This window comes from Periophthalmus magnuspinnatus, chromosome 17, assembly GCF_009829125.3.
Source record: "Periophthalmus magnuspinnatus isolate fPerMag1 chromosome 17, fPerMag1.2.pri, whole genome shotgun sequence".
Classification (NCBI taxonomy): Eukaryota; Metazoa; Chordata; class Actinopteri; order Gobiiformes; family Gobiidae; genus Periophthalmus; species Periophthalmus magnuspinnatus.
Window position 1 is genome coordinate 27,299,388 of NC_047142.1, and position 26,837 is coordinate 27,326,224.

Here is a 26,837-nt window from a genome sequence, read left to right on the forward strand (position 1 = left end):
TCCGCAACCAGTCGTGCTCTCATGTAAATTCAAACGGCGTCTCAAAGCAGAAACATGGGGCTATTTAAATATTTTACCGTCATTACGGTAATCTGCCTCTGTTGTCCCTCGAAGGTGACGAATGAGAGCGCGGGGGCTGCGGGGATTTTCCCAGTCATTTATACGATGCATAAAAGAAAAAATACGGATGGATGTGTAAAATAGACGTAGTTGTGTGAAAAAATGCAGTAAATTCTGATATTTTGTTTAACATGATTTTTATGGTTATAAAAAAAAGACAAAACCGTAATCAACATGATTAGCTCTGTTATCACTTTCAAACGAAAAATGCAATTTTACTCCTGGCTGGCTGTCAGAAGTACTACTACTGCCCAAACTACGCATCCCTCACTGATTCCGTTCAGTGCAAGTCAGAGCAGTAATCATCATACAAGTAATTATGAACATTTAAGAAGTTCAATTGTGTTGTGCAGTATTATCTCATGACATTGTGCAAGGTACATCAAAATGCACTGTACATGTACGAATTCATAATACATTTACAAATAAATATATGTTTAACATTTTTGTATTAGGTGGTAGATCTTTCAGACACGATCATTTTAAAAGTAGCTCACGTACTGAAAAAGTCTGAGCACCCCTGAACTAGGCTCTATATGGAGGAACTGGAGTCTATGTGAAAGAACTGGACTCTATGTGGAAGAACTGGACTCTATGTGTAAGAACTGGACTCTATATGGAAGAACTGGACTCTACGTGGAAGAACTGGACTTTATGTACAACGTAATGTACAACTGAGAATGTAGGACCTCAACATGAAAATAACTAACTACTCCAGTGTGAGAGACCTTCACCGGTTTGAAATGATGAAATATTAGTTCTACAAATCAGCTAAAGGGTGCCTTGAAAATAGTCAATTAAAGATTACTCAAACATGAATCACTCCAAATACAACTTCAGAGGCTCAATGAGAAGAAACGATGAGAACATGGTTAAACATCTGAACAGAACAGTTTGTAGGACAGGTTTCATCAAAGTAAAAAACAGAACTATTTAGATGCAAACAGCACACGGTGGACTTATTTTGACCCCAAGAGCCGCTTATACAACATATCTGCACTGGGCCCAGACACTTCCTCCAGCTCCTCTGGTGGGACCCCAAGGCGTTCCCAGGCCAGAGGAGAGACATAGTCCCTCACAAATCAAACTGAAAATGTAAAAAAAAACTATGTTCTTCTAATATTTGAAGTCACGATTAAACTATATTAAACTAAAGTGAATGTGATTGGCCAGAGGAGGAGCCTGTCAGAGCCGACTTAATACCTCTCGATTCATTACCATTTTGATGAAACGGCTTTGACTTTGAGGAATGACCTGCTATGTGACAAATTCTGAGACATAATTATAATTTCCAAGACTTAAACATCTTCTCGAGGTTCCATTTTTCCATTTAATTCTTGGGCTATATTTGACCCTTCACCTTTCATTTGACAGCACCACGATGGGTTTAATATGGGCTTGTCTTTCAGTTTGACTCAGTGATGTTTTATGTAAGCACTTGTGTTCTGACGAGCTTATTTCTCATTCTAGGAGAGGACAGTAACCATCCGCAGACAGACCATCGGCGGCTTTGGCCTGAGCATCAAGGTAATTAAGATCTCAGACGATTAGCACGACGTAGGGCTCTACAAACTGATTCAGCTAAATGAAGTTTGAACAAGCTTTATTGATCATTCTCTTGTCAAACATCCGAAGAGTCGCAGTGTGAAGGAATCGTTTTACCTGCCAATATTTTTGTATCTTCGGAACTGTTATAATTTAAAGGTCCATATTAACTTAAAGGGCCATATTACTCTATTCTCTGATCTGTTCTAATGTTGTTTCCTCATCACAAACAGACCTGGACTTGTGTTTTGTTTCATTCACACATGTTTAACACACAAACCCTGCACATTTAGGCTGAGTTCTTCTCTCAAACAGTTCTTCTCTCAAACTGTTCCACCTTGTGATGTCATCATGTGGTAATACAGGAAGTGCCCCACTGTGTTTTTAGGTTAGCTATGTCTGTTTATATATACAGTCTATGAGACAGACTAATAATAAAAGTGTTACTCAAACGTGTGAATGAAACAAAACACAGCTCCAGGTCTGTTTTTGAGGAGGGAACAGCATTAGAACATGGATTACAGTTCACAGATGTCCATTTTGTGTTATGTAGAACCTTTAAATGCTGTGTTTTCCAGGGTGGAGCCGAGCACAAAATTCCCGTTGTGATCTCGAAAATATCAAAGGAACAAAAAGGTAAAGTTTGTTGATATTTTTTCCAAACTCTCACTCCTCTTCGGACACATTGGTATATTTCATTCGATTTTTATTTTGTAGCTGAACTCTCCGGGCTGCTTTTCATCGGTGACGGGATCCTTCAGGTATAGAAAACGTATTTTAAATAATTTATGTAGCGTATATATATATGCACAAGCCTGAAGTAAGTGTCATATCCACAGCGATTTGTAACTGTCAGAGCAGAAAGATCTCCTCATTTAACTTGGGACATTTATAAAGTCCCCATACAAGTGATTTGGGCTGTGCCATTAATCACCAGCAGAGGGATGGAGGGATGGGGGGCCAGGGAAAGTCTAGAGCTTGTATTTGGACTAACCGTGTCGCTGTTGTTCACAGATAAATGGAATAAACGTTCGCAGCTATCGTCATGAAGAAGTGGTAAGTGCCATCTTGGATCTCATATTTCTACGGTGGCTTATCGGGGCCAGAAGTGATGTGAAGCAGCCATGACATACAGAGACTCGCTATGGGGAGAGGCTTTTGGTTCTTCATGTAAATGAACTGTGAGAGTGTTTCTGCTGTTTCCTCGATCAGTGGACAAGTTGCAAAGTATTGATATTGCAATATTGGTAATAATGATCAGAGGTGGAAGAAGTACCCAATTTTGTTACTTAAGAGAACACATACCGGAGCAAAAAAATACTCCATTAAAAGTAAGAGTATCACTTTAAAAATCTACTCAAGTACACATATTTAAAGGGCTCATATGACTTTATTCTCTGATCTCTGCTCTAATGTTGTTTCCTCATCACAAACAGACCTGGAGTTGTGTTTTGTTTCATTCACACATGTTTAACACACAAACCCTGCATATTTAGGCTGAGTTCTTCTCTCAAACAGGAAACACTCTGTTCCACCTTGTGATGTCATCATGTGGTAATACAGGAAGTGCTCCACTGTGCTTTTAAACTCCACACACCTTCACTAGAATCATTTGGATCTTTTCAGCCCTGGAATTGCCAATCTCTCCTGAACTAAAGGTAAAAGGAGCTGTTAACTTGAAAACTACCACTTCATGACATCACAAGGTGGAACAGAGCATTTTAAGCTTTGGAGATTTAAACAGACTAATAATAAAGTGTTACACAAACATGTGTGAATGAAACAAAACACAACTCCTGGTCTGTTTCTGAGAATGTAACAGCATTAGAACATGACTTAAAGCTACAAGAGTCCATTTTGTGTCATATAGGGCCTTTAAAGAGTAAAAAGTTAAAGTATTTTGTGCAGATTTTGAGTCTAATAAAGCTTCAAATGTAGTGATTTTGATAAAGATTTTAGCAGAATTTTTCTATCTGTTTTTTGTTTGTATATTTTTGTTTTCTTCAAATTTGATCAAAAATGTACACACTGTAAAATGTACTTAAGTATAAATTTGAGGTATCTGTACTTTACTTAAGTACAGTGCTTTACGACTTTTACTTTGTTACGTTCCATCTCGGATAATCAGTATAGAAACAGAAGATAGTCTGACGCACATGTTTCATATTTTTAAATTCAAGACATGTAGTAATTAAATGTGTTTATTTATTTTTTTATTTAATTGAACTGTTTAACCGTATTGTTTGGAAATATTGAGAATACGCTGCCTGGCCAAAAAAAAAGTCACCACCATAAAAAAAGGTCACACACTCTAATATTTGGTTGTTCCGCCTTTAGATTTGATTACGTCACACATTCACTGTGGCATTGTTTCGATAAGCATCTGCAATGTCACAGATTTATTTCCATCCAGTGTTGCATTAATTTTTCACCAAGATGTTGCATTGATGATGGTCGAGTCTGACCACTGCACAAAGCTTCTCCAGCACATCCCAAAGATTCTCAATGAAGTTAAGGTCTGGACTCTGTGGTGGACAATCCATGTGTGAAAATGATGTCTCATGCTCCTGAACCACTGTTTCACAATTTGAGCCCGATGAATCCTGGGCATTGTCATCTTGGAATATGCCCGTGACATCAGGGAAGAAAAAATCCATTGATGGAATAACCTGGTCATTCAGTATATTCAGGTGTCAGCTGACCTCATTCTTTGAGCACAGACTGTTGCTGAACCTAGACCTGACCAACTGCAGCAACCACAACATATGTGCTTAGTTAAATCCAGGTGGAGACTTTTTTTGTCCAGGCAGTGTTCATTGGCCAAACCTCTGTCAAACCTGATCTCGTCAGATCTCAGAAGCTATGTGGGGATGGGCCTGGTCAGTACTTGGATGGGAGACTGCTGGGAATACTAGTGGCCACAGAGGGGTGCTAGTGCCAAAAACTGTCCTTTGGCAACACACTTCATGCACATGGCCTAGTATGAATGTGGTGTGTGAGTGTTGGTGGTGGTCGGAGGGGCCGATGGGGCAGATTGGCAGCCTCGCTTGTGTCAGTCTACCCCAGGGCAACTGTGAATAATGCACAAAGAGTCTTTGAGCGTCTGGAAAAGTGTTATAATAATAATAACAACAATAATAATAATTATTATAATAATAATAATAATAATTATTATTATTATTATTATTTATTTATCAAACTGTTCATTTTTATTCGCACTGTGCAGACCTAACAGTAACAGTACTCTGGTGTATTCCAGGTGCAGGTTTTAAGGAACGCCGGCGAGGAAGTGACTCTGACGGTTTCGTTTCTGAAGAAGACACCAGCGTTTCTCAAACTGCCCCTGTGTGAAGACTGCACCTGTAAGTGGGGCCGTACACAGGGCTATTAGGGCAACAAGGGCAGGGAGAAAAGAGGGCTCACCAACATGTACCTCCGCCCCCTTCTAAAACTCGCCATCAGATTTATGAAAGATGCTCACCTAACTGCGCCGTCTCAGGCCGTGCCTTTTGTTTTTACTCAGTTTCTTGCGAGGCTAAAATGAGCAGCTCTCAGGAGGAAACAGTTTGAAGAGCCCTGGCGTAAAGGTAAAAGAAAACAGCTCCAGATGATCACATAAACAGGGCTGTTGGAGCGCATGGTTTATTTATCCATGCCAGATGCCCTTTTGCACACAAAAACAGTCTAGGGCTGTTTGGATGGATTTGGACCACTAACCGTAGATATTTCATTTTATTAAAACATTAAAATGACATTCTCTAAAGGGGGGGACCTCATCGATGTTGCGCCAGGGGACCCGTCTCCATGGTCTGGTTGTCAGTCTTGGTCAGGACTGTCTTAGCTGGAGGATTTGACCTATTGTCCATGTTTTGGGTTGATGGGGGAAACGGGAGCGTCCAGAGAGAACCCATCCAGACATGGACACAGTGGAGGTCCGCAACCTGCTTGTTTCCATGGAGATGTTGTTGCTTTACCAAGAATATTCCACAATATCCCACTAACTCTATGGGTCCCATGGAAACACACAATACATTTAAAGCTATAATAATAATAATAATAATAATAATAATAATAATAATAATAATAATAATAATAATAATAATAATAATAATAATAATAATAATAATAATAATAAATATATGAATAAATAAATAAAAGATAATGATTTATAAAATAACTCTTTATAAAGTAAGTACATTGGAAAACTACTGCAAGAGCATAAAGGGAATTGGATTAACTTGGAAACAGCTTCATGTCCAGAGGAATCATGATAAAAACATAAACGCCGCTGGCCCCACATTTCAGGAACATTTAATGAGGTAGAAAAATGACAGGGTCACATTGAAAAGAGCTGAAGTTGGACGTATGGACTTAGCAATAAACTGTTGGATCTGGAGGCTGAATTGTGCAGGAGTGAGATGTTTTTTATTAAATTAAGCCTGAAAGGTCAGAAATCAGGAAGAGTCGTTAGAAAAGACAAAAACATCATCTTTAAATGACTCTGCATAACACATTAAAACACAAAATGTAAGGTGAGGTGCTGGAGGTCACATCAATAATGAATCTATTCACAAGTTCCTCCCATAGACTCAAGTTCTACTGAAAAGAGCTGGATCTTTTTCTAATTTCACTGCATTTGTAAAGTCTGATTCATACTGAACCAGCACAAGAAACATCAGACATAGACACATCAGACGTAGCGTAGGAGAATGATTTGACTCTTATGAGCTTTAAGTCATGTTCTAATGCAGTTCCCTCCTCAAAAACAGACCTGGAGTTGTGTTTTGTTTCATTCACACATGTTTGAGTAACACTTTATTATTAGTCTCATCTCCAAAGTTCAAAATGCTCCGTTCTACTTTGTGATGTCATGAAGTGGTAGTTTTCAAGTTAACAGGTCAGTAGTTCAGTAGAGATTGACAGTTACAGGGGTGAAATGATCCAAATGTTTCTAGTGAAGGTGTATGGAGTTTAAAAACACAGTGGAGCACTTCCTGTATCACCACATGATGACATCACAAGATGGAACAGAGTGTTTTCTGTTTGAGAACATATGCATATTTAGGCTGAGAAGAACTCAGCCTAAATATGCAGGTTTTGTGTGTTAAACATGTGTGAATGAAACAAAACACAACTCCAGGTCTGTTTGTGATGAAGAAACAACAGAACAGATCAGAGAATAGAGTCATAAGTAAAAGTATAAGTACGCATGAAGAATACCACTCAATATACAAGTTACTTTTTTTTGTACAAAAGCATATTCTATGTGTGGACATACCTCCTAGCGACTGCATTTCAAATAAGAAGTGATCATGGGCGCATTTCCGGCTCCATCGACTCTGGCTTTAGTTCACTTTATGTTGAAAAACTGTGTCCTCCCTCTCTGTAACTGCTGCTGTCAGACTCGTCATTTTAGTCTTAAATGTTCATATTAACCCGCTCTACATGATCCTGTTTTTTGTTTTTTTTTTTTTTTATTTCTCTATTGTGTCTTTAAATCAAGATATGAACATTAATAACAGACAAATCAGGCGCCTTCTTTCCTCGAGGTTGTTCCCCGCTAGCGTTAGCAACAGGTTTGACTGACCGCAGTGGTGTGGGCGGGAAGGGGTGTTACCTTCAACAGCCTCACTCCAGATTGGCTCTTTGGTTGCTATGATACTCGCAGACAGAATTACAAATATGAAACTCTGCTCCAAATTGGCCCCTGTAACTGCTAGCCTCGATGAGCTTCATTTGGAGCCGAACGCTGTAAGTTACGTCACACTCACTCAGTCCACTTCCTCACACAGTCTGTGGTTTGACTTTATAGAAAGAGCAGAGAAGCAGTGAAACAGCTGCATTAGGAGGACTGAACTGGAGTTCAGTTGCTCATATATTTAACTGTCATTGATTAGAGCTATAGAATTGAAATTAGTTACAAGATCAAGTGCAGGTATAAAATTTGACTGACAAAAGTACAATTACTCCACCTCTGCTGATCAGTCAGTATTTGGAAATGAACAGCTACAAAAGACTCAGATCCATGAAATAACCAAAGGTCCCACCTCTGCGAGTCTTTAGCTCTTCCTACAGCTCCATGTTTTTCTTCATGCATTATATATAGTGCTGTGTGTGTGGATGACGCATGTCTGACATGGACACACACAGGGTCCACACAGCTGCACACATTCTGACATTTATATTTAATGAGACTTTTGGTCATGGGATTTCCTGTGTGACAGGTCCAAGTGTCAGAACACCAGTAGATTTAGGGAAGAAAATGAGAACATACATGTGTACTCAGATCTCAGGTCCAGGTCCATTCAAGCAAACTTTTCAGATGTTTGTATTTGCATGTCTGACACAATGTAGACCATGGGCTGGGTCTGAATGTCTCCTCGAGCCTCTGACCCCTCACTCCACAGCCCTGCACTCTTTATCAGACTCTATAGAGCCTCATTCACAGAGAGATTTAAACACTCAGGTGAGGTGATTCAGGTCATGTGGCTCTGGGTCTGGGTGAAAAAAGTCTGTTTAAAATGTTTAAAGCTTAAACTCTGATAAAAGTTGATTTGTGTCATAAATGCTGATCAGATTTGACTGGCACAAGTCTTTATGGACTAATAATAATCAGACAAGTTTATATCAGACTGGATCTCACATAAACAGACTGGATTATTCATTTTTTTCTGAGATGTTGAAATTATCACTCTTTTAACAGCTCAAGCTAAAGCCGCAACTTAACACAGCAGTGGTTTATTTCAGAGAGTTTTATTCATCATCAGGATCCACAGTGAGATAAACCAGAGCTTCTATCTGCTTCATTCAGTCGTGTTGTGTCCAGTTAAAGACCTGTCTCTGTCCACTGCTGTTTTTCTGACTCTTGCAATGCATCGTGGTCTATAGTAACCGCTCTAGTGACCACTGCTGCCCAGTACTTTTCAAGATGCATTGTGGGAAATTTTGAATGCAGTACTTTTTCACTCCTTAGGCATTCGGACACCTCTAAAAATGGCATGACCTCTAAATAGTGCCCCCTGTAGGGCATACTGTGGACATGCAGACACAGCCCGTGTGTTTCTCTGATTGATTAATTTGCCTGTTTAACTTGCTCTTAAGAACTTAAAGGAACTGTTGGTACTCTTCCAGTTTAAAAAAAATGTGAACACGCTGAACTTCCAGAATTCACTTACTGAGCTGCAGAGGCTGCACTAGCACTGATTCATGACTGTCTGGAGGTGCTGGGGTTTAGGGAGAGACCATTCAGATCAGAGAGATGCATTTTAGGTGGATTTGAACCTGATGAACCCGAATGAGAGTCATGTGATGCTCATTCTGCTTTCTGATTGGATAATTGCCTTAAGAACCAAAACACCAAATTATAACATAAGGTTCAATGTTTACGGACACAGAGAGGTCATATTTATGAAATTTAAAATCAAACCTTACAAACTTTGTGGCATTTGTGGTTGTAGTTACTGTACTAGTAGTTATACTAGTAGCCATTGTAGTATTTGTTGTAGTTGCTGTAGATGCAGTAATTGTGGTATACAGTGTTGCCTTACAAACATTGCGGCACCCTTCTAATGCCTTGGTGAGGGTTTACGCTTTCTGCAACCTTTTAGATTTAAGACAAAACTTATAATTAAGGATCATAATGACTTGATAAAATGTATTCAGATGTTTTCTTTAGCATGGCCCAAATGAGCTGTCACAGAGAGGCCCATAATGAACCTGTCTGCCTTTTGTGGTTGTCCCGGAGACTCCAGCCCAAAGGGGCTTGCTGTCGGAGTGCTCATTAAACCCGCCTCCTCATTTGGAACACAAAGACACTGTTTGCATGGAAATAAAGAAGACGTGAATAGACAGCACATAAATGTAGGCCGGCGTTAGCGGCAGTGGAAGGCGCATTAGCAGGAATGGCAGGTGCAGATGGAGAGACAGGGTGAGGTTTTGGGGTCTTTTGGGGTCTTTTGGGTGAGTCTCATGTGATTGGTTTGTGTGTTTATGCAGGTATCCCCAGCGATCAGAGCAGTGGAACCTCTTCTCCTCTGTGTGACAGCGGCCTGCACCTGAACTACCATCCCAACAACACGGTACGCCCTGGATACGCCCTGGATACGCCCTGGATACACACTGTTGAGCTAGAGAATGTATGAGTGGGAGTGTGGTAGTGGTAGAAGTAGTAATAGTAGTTATTGTATTTGAAGTAGTACTAGTAGTAGTTGTAGGTGTTGCTGTAGTAGTTATAGTAGTTGTAATAGTAGTTGCTGTAATAGTAGTAGTACTTGTAGTAGTAGTTGTTATAGTAGTTGTAATTGTAGTAGTTGCTGTAATAGTAGTAGTACTTGTTGTAGCAGTTGTTGTAGTAATAGTTGTAATAGAAATAGTAATAGTTGTTTTAGTAGTTGCAATTGTAGTAGTTGTTGTAATAGTAGCAGTAGTTGTTGTAGCAGTAGCAGTAGTAGTAGTACTAGTAGTAGTAGAAATAGTTGTTACAGTAGTTGTAATAGTAGTAGTACTAGTTGTTGTAGTAGTTGTAATTGTAGTAGTTGTTGTAGTAGCTGTAGTAGTAGTTGTGTTGTTGTTGTTGTTGTTGTTGTTGTTATCGTTGTTGTTGTTGTTGTTGTTTCTGCTCCTAATGAGTCAGCTCTGCTCTGTCAGTTATAATGTGACTGGGCCTTGTTGCTGTTTTTGTAGTTGTTGTAGTAGTTGTTGTTGCTGTAGTCATACTAGTTTTTGGAGTAGTTGTACCTGTAGTAATAGTAGTAGTATCAGTAGTAGCAGTAGTAGTAGGTGTTGTTGTACTAGTTTTTGTAGTAGTTGTAGTAGTTGTCCATACAGATGTTGATGATTGCCTGTAATGTTGAGTCAGATGGTGTTAAACTTAAAGTAATTTTCACTGAAAACTATGAGCGGACTGATTCCTCCACAGATCTGACCCATGATTTGGCCTGATGCTGCCACCTGCCTGTCTCCATTGGGATATATGAGTTCAGTGCCATAATGTGGAGCCTTACATCTCCATGGAGACGATCAGGTGGCAGATTCTCCTCCAGAGAATTGACATAGTGAACCTTTAAGGGTCTTCAGACTGAGAGAATATCCTCTTTACCACCCAGTGTGATCTGGCTCAACACATAATTGACATTATAATTACAAGTGAGAGACATAGACAGTTTTTAAACGCTCCAGTGAAACACAAAAAGAGTATTGACCAAACTAGACGAGAATGAAGTGTTTTCGGAGCCGTGAAAAAAGAGCTTTGAGACGGTGATAAATCAAAAGGAGAAACTTGAATGGTTGCATTTATATGTGCTGTTATTTGCAGAACTACTTGTGTCGTTGTTTCAACAGTGTAAGTTCCTGTATGCCTTATGTTTCACAATTTGAGGAGTTGATTTGCAAAAACAGATAAGTGCCATTTGTTATTGTTGTAATAGTTCTAGTTGTTCTTGTTGTTGTAATAATTCTAGTTGTCGTTGTAATATTTCTAGTCATTGTTGTTATAGTAGTTCTAGTGGTTTGTGTTGTTGTAATAGTTTTAGTTGTCTTTGTTGTTGTAATAGTGCTAGTTGTTGTTGTTGTTGTCGTTGTAATAATTCTAGTTGTTGTTGTAATAGTTCTAGTCATTGCTGTTGATATAGTAGTTCTAGTGGTTTTTGTTGTTGTAATAGTTTTAGTTGTCTTTGTAATAGTTCTAGTTGTTGTTGTAATAGTTCTAGTTGTTGTTGTAATAGTTTTATTTGTTGTTGTAATAGTTCTAGTTGTTGTAATAGTTCTAGTTGTTGTTGTAATAGTACTAGTTGTTTTTGTTGTTGTAATAGTTTTAGTTATTTTTGTTGCTGTAATAGTTCTAGTTGTTGTAATAGTTCTAGTTGCTTTTGTTGTGATAGTTCTAGTTGTTCTTGTAATACTTCTAGTTGTTGTTGTAATAGTTGTAGTTGTTGTAATGGTTCTAGTTGTTGTAATAGTTCTAGTTGTTGTAATAGTTCTAGTTGTTGTAATAGTTCTAGTTGTTGTTGTAATAGTTCTAGTTGTTGTAATGGTTCTAGTTGTTGTAATAGTTCTAGTTGTTGTAATAGTTCTAGTTGTTGTAATAGTTCTAGTTGTTGTTGTAATAGTTCTAGTTGTTTTGTTGTAATAGTTCTAGTTGTTGTAATAGTTCTACCTGTTGTAATGGTTCTAGTTGTTGCTGTAATAGTTCTAGTTGTTGTTGTAGTAGTTCTAGTTGTAATAATTCTAGTTGCTTTTGTTGTGATAGTTCTAGTTGTTGTTATAATAGTTCTAGTTGTTGTAATAGTTCTAGCTGTTGTAATAGTTCTAGTTGTTGTTGTAATAGTTCTAGTTGTTGTAATAGTTCTAGTTGTTGTTGTAATAGTTCTAGTTGTTTTTGTTGTTGTAATAGTTTTAGTTATTTTTGTTGCTGTAATAGTTCTAGTTGTTGTTGTAATAGTTCTAGTTGCTTTTGTTGTGATAGTTCTAGTTGTTCTTGTAATAGTTCTAGTTGTTGTGGTAATAGTTCTAGCTGTTGTAATGGTTCTAGTTGTTGTTGTAATAGTTCTAGTTGTTGTAATAGTTGTAGTTGTTTTGTTGTAATAGTTCTAGTTGTTGTAATAGTTCCAGTTGTTGTTGTAATAGTTCTAGTTGTTGTAATAGTTCTAGTTGTTGTAATTGTTCTAGTTGTTGTGGTAATAGTTCTAGCTGTTGTAATAGTTCTAGTTGTTTTGTTGTAATAGTTCTAGTTGTTTTAATAGTTCTAGTTGTTTTGTTGTAATAGTTCTAGTTGTTGTAATAGTTCTAGTTGTTGTTGTAATAGTTCTAGTTGTTTTGTTGTAATAGTTCTAGTTGTTGTTTTAATAGTTCTAGTTGTTTTGTTGTAATAGTTCTAGTTGTTGTAATAGTTCTAGTTGTTTTGTTGTAATAGTTCTAGTTGTTGTTGTAATAGTTCTAGTTGTTGTAATAGTTCTAGTTGTTGTTGTAATAGTTCTAGTTGTTTTGTTGTAATAGTTCTAGTTGTTGTTTTAATAGTTCTAGTTGTTTTGTTGTAATAGTTCTAGTTGTTGTAATAGTTCTAGTTGTTGTTGTAATAGTTCTAGTTGTTTTGTTGTAATAGTTCTAGTTGTTGTTTTAATAGTTCTAGTTGTTTTGTTGTAATAGTTCTAGTTGTTGTAATAGTTCTAGTTGTTTTGTTGTAATAGTTCTAGTTGTTGTTGTAATAGTTCTAGTTGTTGTAATAGTTCTAGTTGTTGTTGTAATAGTTCTAGTTGTTTTGTTGTAATAGTTCTAGTTGTTGTTTTAATAGTTCTAGTTGTTTTGTTGTAATAGTTCTAGTTGTTGTAATAGTTCTACCTGTTGTAATGGTTCTAGTTGTTGCTGTAATAGTTCTAGTTGTTGTTGTAGTAGTTCTAGTTGTAATAATTCTAGTTGCTTTTGTTGTGATAGTTCTAGTTGTTGTTATAATAGTTCTAGTTGTTGTAATAGTTCTAGCTGTTGTAATAGTTCTAGTTGTTGTTGTAATAGTTCTAGTTGTTGTAATAGTTCTAGTTGTTGTTGTAATAGTTCTAGTTGTTTTTGTTGTTGTAATAGTTTTAGTTATTTTTGTTGCTGTAATAGTTCTAGTTGTTGTTGTAATAGTTCTAGTTGCTTTTGTTGTGATAGTTCTAGTTGTTCTTGTAATAGTTCTAGTTGTTGTGGTAATAGTTCTAGCTGTTGTAATGGTTCTAGTTGTTGTTGTAATAGTTCTAGTTGTTGTAATAGTTGTAGTTGTTTTGTTGTAATAGTTCTAGTTGTTGTAATAGTTCCAGTTGTTGTTGTAATAGTTCTAGTTGTTGTAATAGTTCTAGTTGTTGTAATTGTTCTAGTTGTTGTGGTAATAGTTCTAGCTGTTGTAATAGTTCTAGTTGTTTTGTTGTAATAGTTCTAGTTGTTTTAATAGTTCTAGTTGTTTTGTTGTAATAGTTCTAGTTGTTGTAATAGTTCTAGTTGTTGTTGTAATAGTTCTAGTTGTTTTGTCGTAATAGTTCTAGTTGTTGTTTTAATAGTTCTAGTTGTTTTGTTGTAATAGTTCTAGTTGTTGTAATAGTTCTAGTTGTTTTGTTGTAATAGTTCTAGTTGTTGTTGTAATAGTTCTAGTTGTTGTAATAGTTCTAGTTGTTTTGTTGTAATAGTTCTAGTTGTTGTTGTAATAGTTCTAGTTGTTTTAATAGTTCTAGTTGTTTTGTTGTAATAGTTCTAGTTGTTGTAATAGTTCTAGTTGTTGTTGTAATAGTTCTAGTTGTTTTGTTGTAATAGTTCTAGTTGTTGTTTTAATAGTTCTAGTTGTTTTGTTGTAATAGTTCTAGTTGTTGTAATAGTTCTAGTTGTTTTGTTGTAATAGTTCTAGTTGTTGTTGTAATAGTTCTAGTTGTTGTAATAGTTCTAGTTGTTTTGTTGTAATAGTTCTAGTTGTTGTTGTAACAGTTTTAGTTGTTGTTGTAATTAGACCCAAGCCTGGGACAACATCTCAGCGACTCATTAAAATCACATCTGGAGTCCGGAAAATGGCAAAAATCAAGTAGTAAACACGCCCCGACATGCCAGTGACAAGTATCAAAAATTAGAACTCAATGAGCTCTAATTGTCACCGCAACCTCGAGAAAAAATTATGCAAGATGACTCAGTAGCGCCCCCTCAAGCTTTGATTTTCATTGGTCCACCTGAAAAAAAGTCAAGCAGCAGTTTTTATTATTACATTATAAATCGTCTCATATTTTCTCAAAATTAATTAAAAAAAAAAATTTTTGCTTCATAATAATAATAACTGTTTATTTATTTATTTATTTATTTATTTTTACAATGCACTAAAATCAGATTAGATAACAATTAAAATTACAGCGAAAATTTCTAAATGAGCTCCATTCTTCATCCATTTACTCCATGTGGATGAATCACTCCAGTGCCTGACCTCTGACCCCGGGTGGGTTGACCTCTGCCCTGTGTGAAGTGGCTCGTGTAAAGAGCTCTTGTTGGCTGTTCCAGGACACTCTGTCTTGTTCGTCGTGGCCCACGTCCCCAGGCCTGCGCTGGGAGAAGAGATGGGTGGACCTCCGCCTCATCCCCCTGCTCCACTCCCGCCTGTCCCAGTACACGCCGGGCTCAGACGTCTGCAGGTGAGCGCTGCATTCTGGGTACGACCTAAAAACAACCACCCATTTTATGTTATTTTTTTACCTGTTCTAATGTTGTTTCCTCATCACAAACAGACCTGGAGTTGTGTTTTGTTTGATTCACACGCTTAACACACAAACCCTGCATATTTAGGCTTCTTCTCTTCTCTCAAACTGAAAACACTCTGTTCCATGTGATGTCCATTGTGATGTCATAATGTGGTAATACAGCAATGTGTTTTTAAAGTCCATACACCTTCACTAAAGTCATTTGGATAATTTCAGTCCTGGAATTACCAATCTCTCCTGAATTAAAGGTAAAAGGAGCTGTTAACTGGAAAACTACCACTTCATGACATCACAAGGTGGAACAGAGCATTTTGAGCTTTGAAGATGTAGACAGACTAATAATAAAGTGTTACTCAAACATGTGTGAATGAAACAAAACACAACTCCAGGTCTGTTTGAGGAGGTAACAGCATTAGAACATGACTTAAAGCTACAAGAGTCAGCTTTGTGTGCCTGATAAAAACGACTCACCCTGTAGTTTCGGTCTGTATGTTCTGAAATGTGATTCTTGTATTAGTTTGTCAGTTCAGATTTCTTTTTTTCTTTTTTTTTTCTCAATTCTTCTGGTCACAGTTAAATCATGAACTTAGAACCTCATCCTTTAATTAAAACATACATTGTAAATCTGCAGTTAGATATTTTTATTGAATTGTGCCGCCCTAGTGGACAGTTTCATTAAAGCGACTGTATTTGAGCATTTGTTTTGCCCCCTGTACAGTTATATTGCAAAAGCAGATTTTCCGCTGTGTACTGTCTATCTAATTATCATCTGAGAATCAACAAGTGTGCCATTAGCATGCTAGTTTTTGTTAGCATTGCCATGATGGTAAAACTCTGCTCTGGCTGCTGTAAGTGAAATCTGCGAAATCTGCTTATAAGCTCACTGTGGTGAATAATTAGGATGTTTAGAATGTATAAGGTCAGTGAGGGATAACTTTGGACCACTGCAAACTGTTTAAAATGAACTAGCTCTGTTTTTCACGTTGTGAAGAGTAAAAATGTCCACACTCTTCCTAAAGGGGGTGCTATTTAGGGGTCACAGCATGTTTTAGTGGTGTCTGAATGTCCAGTTGGTGAAAAAGTACTGCACTCAAAATTTCCCTCAATGCACCTTGAAAAGTACTGGACATCAGTGGTCACTAGAGCATCAGTATAGACCACAATGCACTGGGAGAGATGTAAAAACAGCAGTGGACAGAGACAGGTCTTTAACTGGACACAACACGACTGAATGAAGCAGATAGAAGCTCTGGTTTATCTCACTGTGGATCCTGATTATGAATAAAACTCTGAAATAAACCACTGCTGTGTAAAGGTGGTAGCATTACCTGCTTTAGCTCGAGCTGTTAAAAGAGTGATAATTTCCACATTTCAGATAAAAAAAACGTAAAATCCAGTCCATTTATGTGAGGTCCAGTTTGACATAAACTTGTCTGATTATTATTTGTCCATAAAGACTTGTGCCAGTCCAATCTGATCAGTATTAATGACACAAATCAACTTTTATCATAGTTTAAACTAAACTTTTTTCACCCAGATCTAGAGTCATGTGACCTGAGTCACATGGCCTGAGTCACATGAGCTGAAAGTAGTGAGCTGTGTCTGAATCTCTCTGTGAGTGAGTCTCTGTAGAGTCTGATACAGAGTGCAGAGGGGACATTCAGACACAGCCAATGTCTTTTAAATAGCAAACAACAAAGTTCAGACCTGGACGACTGAGGATCTACACAGCCAATGTCTTTTAAATATTTTCTTTTCTCACTGACTATTTTCAATATATGTGCTGCCATTTTGTACTTCTGTTTAATATTATTCTTAAAATATTGTTAAAACTGCATCAGAGAGAGGAGTAGGACATATTCAAAACAACACATTTTAAATTGTTGGACTATAGAAGCTAAATACCAAAGACTTTTTAGTTACAACTTTTACTTTTAAAAAAAAGGAACCAGTTGACACTGTGCTGCAATGTTTAACCAAACTGACTTATTTCTTTTAAAATGTACTGTGATTAAGAGCTGAAAGGTAACAAAGTACAAGTAGTAAAGTAGTTAGGTACTTTACTTAAGTACATTTTACAGTGTGTACTTTTTACTTACTTCAGTACATTTGAGAGCAGTATCTGTACTTTCTATTCCACTACACTGGACTGAAAAGTCCAGTTCAAAAATGATTTGAGGGGTTATTTTTACAATGTTTGTGGAAACATCCCGACTAAAGTTTTTGAGTTCAAGTTTCGGCTTTGAGCAAAACAAAAATAAAAATAAAAAACTGAAGAAATTGATTCATACTGTTACTGTTGAACAAAATATGTGTCATTTTAATCAATATCTCTACATTTACGCTTTGACAAATGACAACACTTGTGTGAAATACTTTTACTTTTTACTCCTGAAGTTTTTCATACTTTTACTTAAGTAGATTTTTTCATGTGAGTAACTTTTTGTTCAGTAGAGTAAAAGTGTTTCTGATTCTTCATTACTTATCTTTGAGTGGATGAATATAACAATAGACATGATTTTATTTTTAAGAACAATGTAATGCTGCCGTAGAACAGTATTTTTAAAATATAAAATGCTCTGAGAAGCTTCTTTACTCATCCCTTTCAGCTTCTAAAAATAGCCACCTCAAAAGAAAGTAAGTTTTGAAAGTTTGAAAATACAATATTCCTCTTTTATATGGAGATGTGGTTTGACCTTAGATGAAACAGCAGAACAGTGTGTTTGAGAAGACGACACTGCAGGTAAGCGTTGGCCTCCTCTGGGAGCGATTCACCGCAGTAAAAACATTCAAAAGCTCTTGTGGCTAAATGTAGTATCTATCTTTGGTTTTTTGTTCTCAGGAAAAATGCCTTCCAGGTGATAGCTGTGGACGGGGTGTGCAGTGGAGTCGTCCAATTCCAAACCGCAGACGACTGTTTGGACTGGCTCCAGGCCATCGCCAGCAACATCTCCAACCTCACCAAGCACAATGTGAGTTTGAACCATAGACTGTAAATAAATGTGCATCGCTAACCTGCTAGCCACGTTCCACATAGGAAGTGATCATGGTCGACTCCATCGACTCCAATTGGCCAAAATTCACCTTCTATCGAAAAACTGTGTCTCCTCTCTCTGTAACTGCTGCTGTCAGACTGGTCATTTCGGACTTAAATGTTCATATTAACCCGCTCTACATGATCCTGGGGTTTTATTTCAATGTTGTTTCTGTAAATCAAGATATGAACATTAATAACAGACAAATCAGGTGCCCTATTTCCCCGAGGTTGCTCCTGCTAGCAGTATTAAGCACCTGCTCTGTGCTAAACCAGCGGTGCTTGCAGGAAGGGGCATTACTGTCAACAGCCTTAGTCTAGATTGGCTCTTTGGTTGCTATGATACTCGTGGTGAGAATTCCAAATATGGAACTGGGCTCGAAATTGTCCCCTATAACTGCTAGCCTGGATGAGCTTCATTTGACTGAAGCTGAACACTGTGGGTGACGTCACACTCACTTAGTCCACTTCTATGGTTTAGACACCTCCAATCTTGTCAGTCAAACTAGTCAACCAAACAAAAACCTGTATTGTCTCTTGATAGGGAAATTAGGTGTGCAGTGACGATACAAACAAAAAAATTGGACTTTTACTTTGCCTTTTTACAATCGTGCACATTAAATTGCAACTTTATTTATGCCATTTTAACATCTTGTGTTTTTTTTTTGTTACTTCCAACCAAAAGAGCCAATCCAGAGCGAGGCTGTTGAAGGTAACGCCCCTTCCCGCCCACACTGCTGGTTTGGCAGGGATCAGGCTCTTAACAATGGTGTCAATCAAACCTGATCTTGGGGGAAAAAAGTGCCTGATTTGTCTGTTATTAATGTTCATATCTTGATTTAAAGACACAATAGTGAAATAAAAAACAGGATGAGTCTGACAGCAGCAGTTACAAAGAGAGGGGACACAGTTTTTCAATGTAAGGTGAATTGGAGTCAATGGAGTCAGAAGTGCACCCATGATCACTTCTTGTTTGGAACATGGCAGCTAGCAGGGTAGCTATGTCCATTTACATATACAGCCTATGCTCTTAATTTAAGACACGCGTCATGGGGTCAGGGTTTGTTCTTCCATCTCCCACATTTTTCATTAAGAACTCACTTTGTTAATGCCAAAAACCTTCATATAAACTTGTCTCCGTTCTTGGCCCTTACTGCCGCTCCAGCATCAGTTAAACTCAGTAACGATAATGCGGATGGGATTGCTATTTACACATTATCTTTTGTTTTGCTTTTCACAGAGCAGACACACTCAGTACTGAAGCATACTGTACAAACATCAAGAGTACAGTAACATCGTGACCCACACAAGGCCTGTGCTGTAGATGCACATCTGGGCCATTACTGAAACAGAGCTGTTGTTTACATTCAACATATAGTAATTGGCTCACACCTTCTGTTGTTACTGGAAAAACAGATCAGATCAGACTGTCTCTGAACCTCCGACAACATGGACGACTCATTATTGAGAGCTTCACCATCAAACAACAGCAAGAAGCTAGTCCCATTTTAGACGCAGATATTGATAAGAATGTGTCCATATCCAAGGAGGAAGGAAACTTTTTTTAACAGTATAACCTTGGGAAGTCTGCTTGCATTACAATACATTTCATTAAAATACAGAGTAAATATTTTTGTCAGATGTTGCCATTCTCATGAAAACAAAAATAAGTAGCGTCAGAATGCTGCTTTTTTTTTCCTTTTCTTTTTTTATGTGTATAAATAAACTCAAATTGATTTGAACAGGCCTCGTAACCTTTAAACAGGCAAATGCTGTTGTTGTGTCCTTGGGCAAGACACGTAACCCTCCTCGGCCCCAGTGTTTGCGTGCACTGGTGTATGAATGTGTGTTTGCTAATTCAACATGGGACAATTTACCATATTATCCATGATCTGTGGCGTTAATTTCCTTTTAAACGTGCTATTGGTCACTTTGGGGTTAGTATTTCACAATTTCTTACTTCAAATCTATACTCCACCTCTGTTTCCAATTAGGCATTTAGGTGCTGGAGCTCCCTCTGCTGTCAGCAACAATAAACAATTTGACCACAAAATGAGTCTGTTGATGGTTTCTGGGCTTAAAGCAGGAGACAGCAGGTCTGTGACGCAAAATAACAGGCAAAATGTGAACAGAGCATTTTTGAGTGCTCAGAAGATGACCTTGGCTTAGTAGATGAGTTCGATGAGGGTACAGCAGATACCTTGAAGCTGATGTCATCGACATTCCCTGAGGGGGTGATGCTAACTAAAGGCTAAGCTCTGTCTGAAGCTCTGTTACTGAAATTACACTTTAATCTGAGCTTTGTTTTAACGCAATCTCACCAGAAAGAGCTGACTTTGTTTGAATTACAAGAGCCTGATGTGTGCTGTTTAACAAGTCCCTCTCAAATTACATCAGTCAGACACGAGGCAGCTGTATTTTTTCAGTCAGTCACTCTCACCTTTGTGTTTATTGAAAATCCGTCACCCAAACAGGACCATTAACACTTTCATTGATCACAGGCTCATGAAGAAGTGTTGTTTAAATGAATTTATTTAATTTGTTTGAGTTTTCAGGCATGGATCTTAAACTTGTCAGACTTTTGCTAATGTGTGCATTGTATCACCATGGTAACTGCTAAGGATGCATAATTTGGCTTTATGTCTCTACTGATCCCTGATATCAGCCGATACCAAGGCATAAGAAAAAAAATTATCCAAATGTGTGATTCATTCATATTTCTTTTAAAGTAACTACAGAACATCCATTCATCCATCTATTTTCTTCCTCTTATCTTGGGCTGGGTCACGAGGGCAGCAGTCTAAGCAGTGACTCCCAGACTTCCCTCACCCCAGACAAGTCCTCCAGCTCCTCCGGTGGGACCCCATGGCATTCCCAGGCCAGCTGAGAGCCATAGTCCCTCCAGCATGTCCTGGGTGCTGGAGGGACACATCCCCAGGGAGATGTGACTACAGAACAGCTTTGAAAAAATATAAGTTGTTTTTTTTTTATATTATGAGACGTTCTGGGCCAACATTAGCCAGTAAATCATCTTATTGTACCCGTTTATAAACCAAAGTGCAATATCAGCTGAATAAATATCTTGAAAGCCAATATCCAATCTATCAAAATGTTCAATAACGGCAATGATATGTGGTACTAGGGATGTACTGATATGATACTGGTAACTGCTGAACATTCTTCCATCGACATACATGCATTACCCCCCTAGCGTCACTGCAAAGTACCAATAATATGGTTAAAAGCTCAGAAAGAATATTTTTCATAAAACTGTGAACTGTCATTAAACTGTGACATTTTGCATTATTCCATTACATTCTCCTTGTGTCTAAGTCCTAATTATTTCAAACGTGCTCACTTCACACACTAATAGCGCACAATTATCTTATACATGTCTTTGCTTTTAGCCTATATGAGCAGGAGTCTGGAATTCTCCTCCCATTAACCGTGTTCCTGTAGATTCACGTTCCTGCAGGGAGACGTTAGCCCTTCTGTCCTATATGGATGTACTTTTACTCACATCATATAAACTAATAAGACAGCGGTTTGAGATTTAACGCTGCCATTTTTCAGTTTGTGCTGGGTCTAATGGCGTCTCTGCTATTTTCACAGCATTAGAGAGACACGCTAATGGTTCCTCACACCCCACACACACTGGCGTCTCCAGGCCTGAGGTTGTTCTGTACCACTGCCAGCCATTGCATTGTATTCTGCCCACTATTCGTCCTAATAAATGAAACTGTAATGATACCAGCCGCTGAAAAACAAAACAACAAAAGCAGCGCTATTATGGGGCACATATTTGCTAGCGTCGTAGCTCAAGTGATTCGGAGAAGTGGGTTTGTGCTTGGTTTGCAATAGTCGGCAGCATAGACTGTATAAACATGTGGACTGAGTGAGTGTGACGTCACCCACAGCATGCGGCTCAGTCAAATGAAGCTCATCGATGCTAACAGTTATAGGGGCAAATTTGGAGCCAAGTTCTGACTGTGAGTATCATAGCGACCAAAAAGCCAATCCAGAGCCAGGCTGTTGAAGGTAACACCTCTTCACACCCGCACCACTGGTTTAGCACAGAGCGGGCGCTTAGCAACACTGTCAATCAAACCTGTTGCTAACGCTAGCGGGAGCAGCCTCGTGGAAAGAAGACTCCTAATTTGTCTGTTATTAATGTTCATATCTTGATTTAGAGACACAATAGCGAAATAAAAACTCCAGGATCATGTAGAGCGGGTTAATTCGAACATTTAAGACCAAAATGACAAGTCTGACAGCAGCAGTTAGAGAGAGTGTGGACCCAGAGTCGATGGAGCTGGAAATACGCACAGGCTCACTTTGTATTTGGAACATGGCAGCAAGCAGGTGAGCTACGTCCATGGAATATTGCGCGCTGAGTCAAATGTATCCACCATATTGCTCTTGACATCGGTGACAGCTTCAGTGATTTTTTTTCCCCATGTTTAGGAGAATTCTACTACATAATAACTCCCTAAGGGATATCAGATCTTGACGTTGTGCAGGATATAGACACGTGACTTGCATAGTGAAGAGGAGCGGTCAAAGTGGGATTCGTAATTACGTCGTGTGTGTTGAGGTTTTGTGTGTGAAAGTGTCTGGGGAATAATGGAATGGGGCTTAATTGGAGTGGAGCGAGATGCGCTAAAGCTAACGCCAATAGCTTCTGTAATTCAAAGCACTTTTCTGTCACTGGCGTTTAGCGACGGGTGCTAACAGGGGTTATTCATGCCTTTGGAGCACAGGGAGCCACTGAAATGCTAACCCATAAATTGTCATTATTAGCCATAGGTTTAACTGTGTTTTCATGTCGGAAACGAGGGCAGTATTTTACAGTGGGTTTTATAAGTATCGTAAATCTATGAGTTAGTGCGGGTTTTGTAACTACACTATATGTCAGGGTTTAGTGCAATAATCCCACATCAGAGAAGGAGACAATTATTTTAAAAATATCTTCTTAAGGAATGGCTTAAAATGTATAGTATGTAAAGTGCAAAATAGTAAATGTATGCAGTACCAGTTAAAGGTTTGGACACACCTTCTCATGCAATGTTGTTTTCTTTATTTTTACTACTTTCTATGTTTTATTTACACACAGAGGACACCAGATATATGGAGCAAGACTTAAGGAATTATGGAGAAAGGAAAAATCTCTACTAATTTATATTGAAATCCCCAAAGTTTCCTCCCTTAGCTTTGTCGAAAAATAATCAGTAGAGTTATTAACCTTTTTTCTTTACTACATGATTCCATATAACTAACTTCATATATATGATGTCTTCTGCATGTTTATAAAATATAGAAAGTAGTAAAAATAAAAAAAATAAAAACTATCTTGAATGAGAGGGTGTCTCCAAACCTTTGACTTGTGTTTAAACATACACTAAAATATTTTTCGACAAAGCAAACATTGGAGAATTTGAGGATATGAATAATAATATAAAATATATAAAAAATATGTAGTATAGTTATTAAACATTGAATGAGACGGTAAGAATGAAGAATGAGATGGTTAAAATATGGGTGAAATGGTGACTCTAAATGTGGGAGTTGTCCATGTCACAGGTGTCAACTCTGTGACTCACTGGCCATTACCCAGAGTGCACCCTGCTGCAGGTCCAATGGGAATAAGCCCAGGAAAAATGTATGTATAAATAAAATGGCAGGTCTATGTGAAATAAATGTTGCTCAATAATTCAGAACATGAACTGAACACAGTTTTTGAAATGACGACATCAGCTCCCAAACACAAGTCATTTTCAATTTCAAATTGAATATTGCCTCTTGATTTTAAAAACAGTGTCCAGACAACGACCTCCAAAACCTTTTCTAGGCCAATGAGTTGTTCTATAGTGTATCAAGTTTGATTTCTTCTGTTTTAGTTTTCAAAAATATTGGCTCTATCTTCACGTTTTGGGTATGAACAGTACGAACAGTCATGAACAGTATTATAACCTGTAAGAAAGAAAGAAAGAATGAAAAGATTGTTTTTATATGAGTTTGTTAGGAAAGGCCAGTTGATGTTGGTTGGAACATGATGTTGGTGGAGTGAGTATGTGCAGTCATGAAATCAAGTCTCTAGTTCAATCATAAACTGTACAACCAAGTGGACTGACTGAGTGTGACGTCACCACAGCATTCGGCTCCAGTCAAATGAAGCTCATCGAGGCTAGAGCAGTTATAGCGGTCAGTTTGGAGCCGAGTTCCATATTTGAAATTCTGACCGTAAGTGTCACAGAAACCAAAGAGCCAGTCAGCAGCAGTTACAGAGAGTGTGAATGAAACAAAACACAACTCCAGGTTTGTTTGTGACAAGGAAATAACATTAAAACATAGAGCAAATGGTGTAATATGGGCCCTTTAACCTGATATGCAGTTCTGTCTTTAGTACTTTGTGGTGAGAACAGCTAAAATACTTAAACCTAAACTGTATCAAACGCATCAACCTGCGTAGTTTCATTGCAGCCTTCAAACACTTGTACTTTTAATTAGCTCGAGCTCTGAGTGCTTCGTGTCTTATTTACCTCTGTGTTTACTGCACCTCTGAATCCCTAGGAGACAAATGAAGTGGCACATCGGCTAATTGATTATACTGTACAATACTTCCCTCCCACCACATCTATAAACAGCAACTACGAAACGATTACATGCAACGGGTCTGTGGCTGTTTCACATTGGCACGTTCCCATGGCATCCAGGTCAGGTTTAAAAAGAACTAAAATAGGCAGATTAACGAGCTAGCAAAAATGAATTCCTAATAAGGTTGCTATATTGGATTTTTGAATTGAATTGGAGGGAGCCTGTTGGTACTAGAAAAGTTTTTCATGTGCCAGCAGGCCTTGGGTGAAAGTCCTTGTTTTATCAGAATCTACACCAATACAACCGTCTGCACCACACTTACTTTAAATGGAATATTGACATTCGGCCAACTTCAGACTCTCCAACTTCTAAAGGGCGAACTTTTACTGAGAGAAGCGGAAACGATTTTGACTCGGCTCTAACTGCTTTAAAATCATGGCTCAGCAAACTGCAATATTCACATTTAACAGACCTATTGTGCTTGTGTCTCTATGGTTCTCATCTGTGACCCCTGTGGATCGTTATGTTATAATTTACACATTTTAAATCACAATATTCATCTAAAACCTCTTAATAGAAGAAACAAGTTTGCTGACTTCTGCGTTAGAAAACTGCAGTGTCCAATGGGAGCTGATGTCGCTGTAAACGTTATCACAACAATGCGCCGCAGTGGGCGTGTACTACGTCACAGCGGGTGTCTATGTCACAGTGGGCGTGTACGCAGTGGGCATGTACCGGTGGATGTTAATGGGGGTAGATCGGCAAAATGGCGTCTTAAAAATAGTGAATTAAAGATTACTCAAACATGAATCACTCCAAATACAACTTCAGAGGCTCAATGAGAAGAAACGACTAGAACATGGGTAAAAATTCAGACGCAGAATAGATCTGAATTAATGATAAAAATAAATCCAAAATCTTATGAAATATAATGAGGAAAACACACTGCAAAATGTTTGACTTTTTAAATGAGAATTACACAAGTTCTTTCTGTTCTTAAAAGAGCTGATTTTCACTCATTAGTTTTTCTTTAAAAGCGAAAGACACATCTTAAAAAATGTATGCTCTGCTCCGATTAAAGATCCTTTTTGTTTTTCTAACTGTTTACAAAAATGTTCTTGGTGCTTCAAATGAACTGTTAGCTGTAAGGTTAAGTTTAAGGTTAAGGTTCACTTTATTGTCTCCATAGGGAAGTTTGTCCTCTGCATTTGACCCATCCTTCAGTTCCACTGGAGCACCTCATTAGAATGACCCCTGTGAGTTTTACAAATTTTACAATTTGAGCAGCAGAATTCCCAGACATGGGTAGAGCTGTACGAAGCAGTCTGAAGCTTTTTATTTTATTTATTTCATTCATAAAATATATTCTTATGCTTATATAAATAGTTTATCAACTTAATGGTGCCTGTTTTAAGCTGTCTGACTGTACACCTCCACACATATTGTGTGTTTCCCTTCTTTAAACTCACACTGGGTTAGTTTGGACCAGCACATTAACGTGACCAGCTGAAGCGAGATTTCATTATGCTTCCTGTTTAACAACTTAAAAGTTTTGGAATCTTCTCAAAGGTGGGCTGATATAGCGGAGGCTGTAGCTGTCCCTAAACGTGTGCGTGTGATTACAGTACTGTGGGCACATTCTGTGGGCTGAACTCAGACTGTCTCCTAGCGATCGCATCTGTGAACACTTTAGGTGAGGAGTGAGTCAGCAATGAGTCATTTTATTTTGTTTAGGTTTTCCCTCCAGCTCTTCAAGACAAGTTACTGATTAAGTTCTATATTCTTAGTTTACTTGTTATATGATGGATGCATTTACAGACTAGCATGCTCACTCAAACATAGTCTACTTCTTACTGTCTAAGTGAGTGTGACATCACCCACAGTGTTTGGCCCCAGTCAAATGAAGCTCATCGAGGCTAGAGCAGTTATAGTGGTGAATTTGGAGCCAAGTTCCATATTTCGAATTACGAGAGCGAGTAGCATAGCAACCAAAGAACCAATCCGGAGTGAGGCTGCTGAAGGTAACACCTCTTCCCACCTTCTCCCTGCTAAACCAGCGGTGCAGGCGTTACCTTAGCTAAGAGGCTTAGCAAGACATTGTCGTTCAAACTTGTTGCTAATGCTAGCGGGAGCGACCTCGGGGAAAGAAGGCACCTGATTTATTTCTTATTAATGTTCATATCTTGATTTACAGACACAATAGTGAAATAAAAACACCAGGATCATGTAGAGCAGGTCAATACCAACATTTATGACCAAAATGACAAGTTTGACAGCAGCAGTTACAGAGAGAGGGGACACAGTTTGAGTCAATGGAGCCAGAAGTGCGCTGATCACTTCTTGTT

The 26,837-nt window shown here is 38.1% G+C and overlaps 1 protein-coding gene across 1 annotated transcript in view; it reads left to right on the forward strand.

The window, feature by feature from the left end:
* sntg1 (syntrophin, gamma 1) overlaps positions 1 to 26,837 on the forward strand; it is an 88,763-nt gene that overhangs the window by 23,152 nt on the left and 38,774 nt on the right. The window contains exons 4-11 of the mRNA XM_033982630.2: positions 1,591 to 1,647; positions 2,244 to 2,301; positions 2,383 to 2,426; positions 2,680 to 2,721; positions 4,925 to 5,027; positions 9,661 to 9,743; positions 14,668 to 14,798; positions 17,707 to 17,836. Of these exons, the coding sequence (XP_033838521.1) occupies positions 1,591 to 1,647; positions 2,244 to 2,301; positions 2,383 to 2,426; positions 2,680 to 2,721; positions 4,925 to 5,027; positions 9,661 to 9,743; positions 14,668 to 14,798; positions 17,707 to 17,836 (648 nt within the window). The remainder of the gene's footprint in view (positions 1 to 1,590; positions 1,648 to 2,243; positions 2,302 to 2,382; positions 2,427 to 2,679; positions 2,722 to 4,924; positions 5,028 to 9,660; positions 9,744 to 14,667; positions 14,799 to 17,706; positions 17,837 to 26,837) is intronic.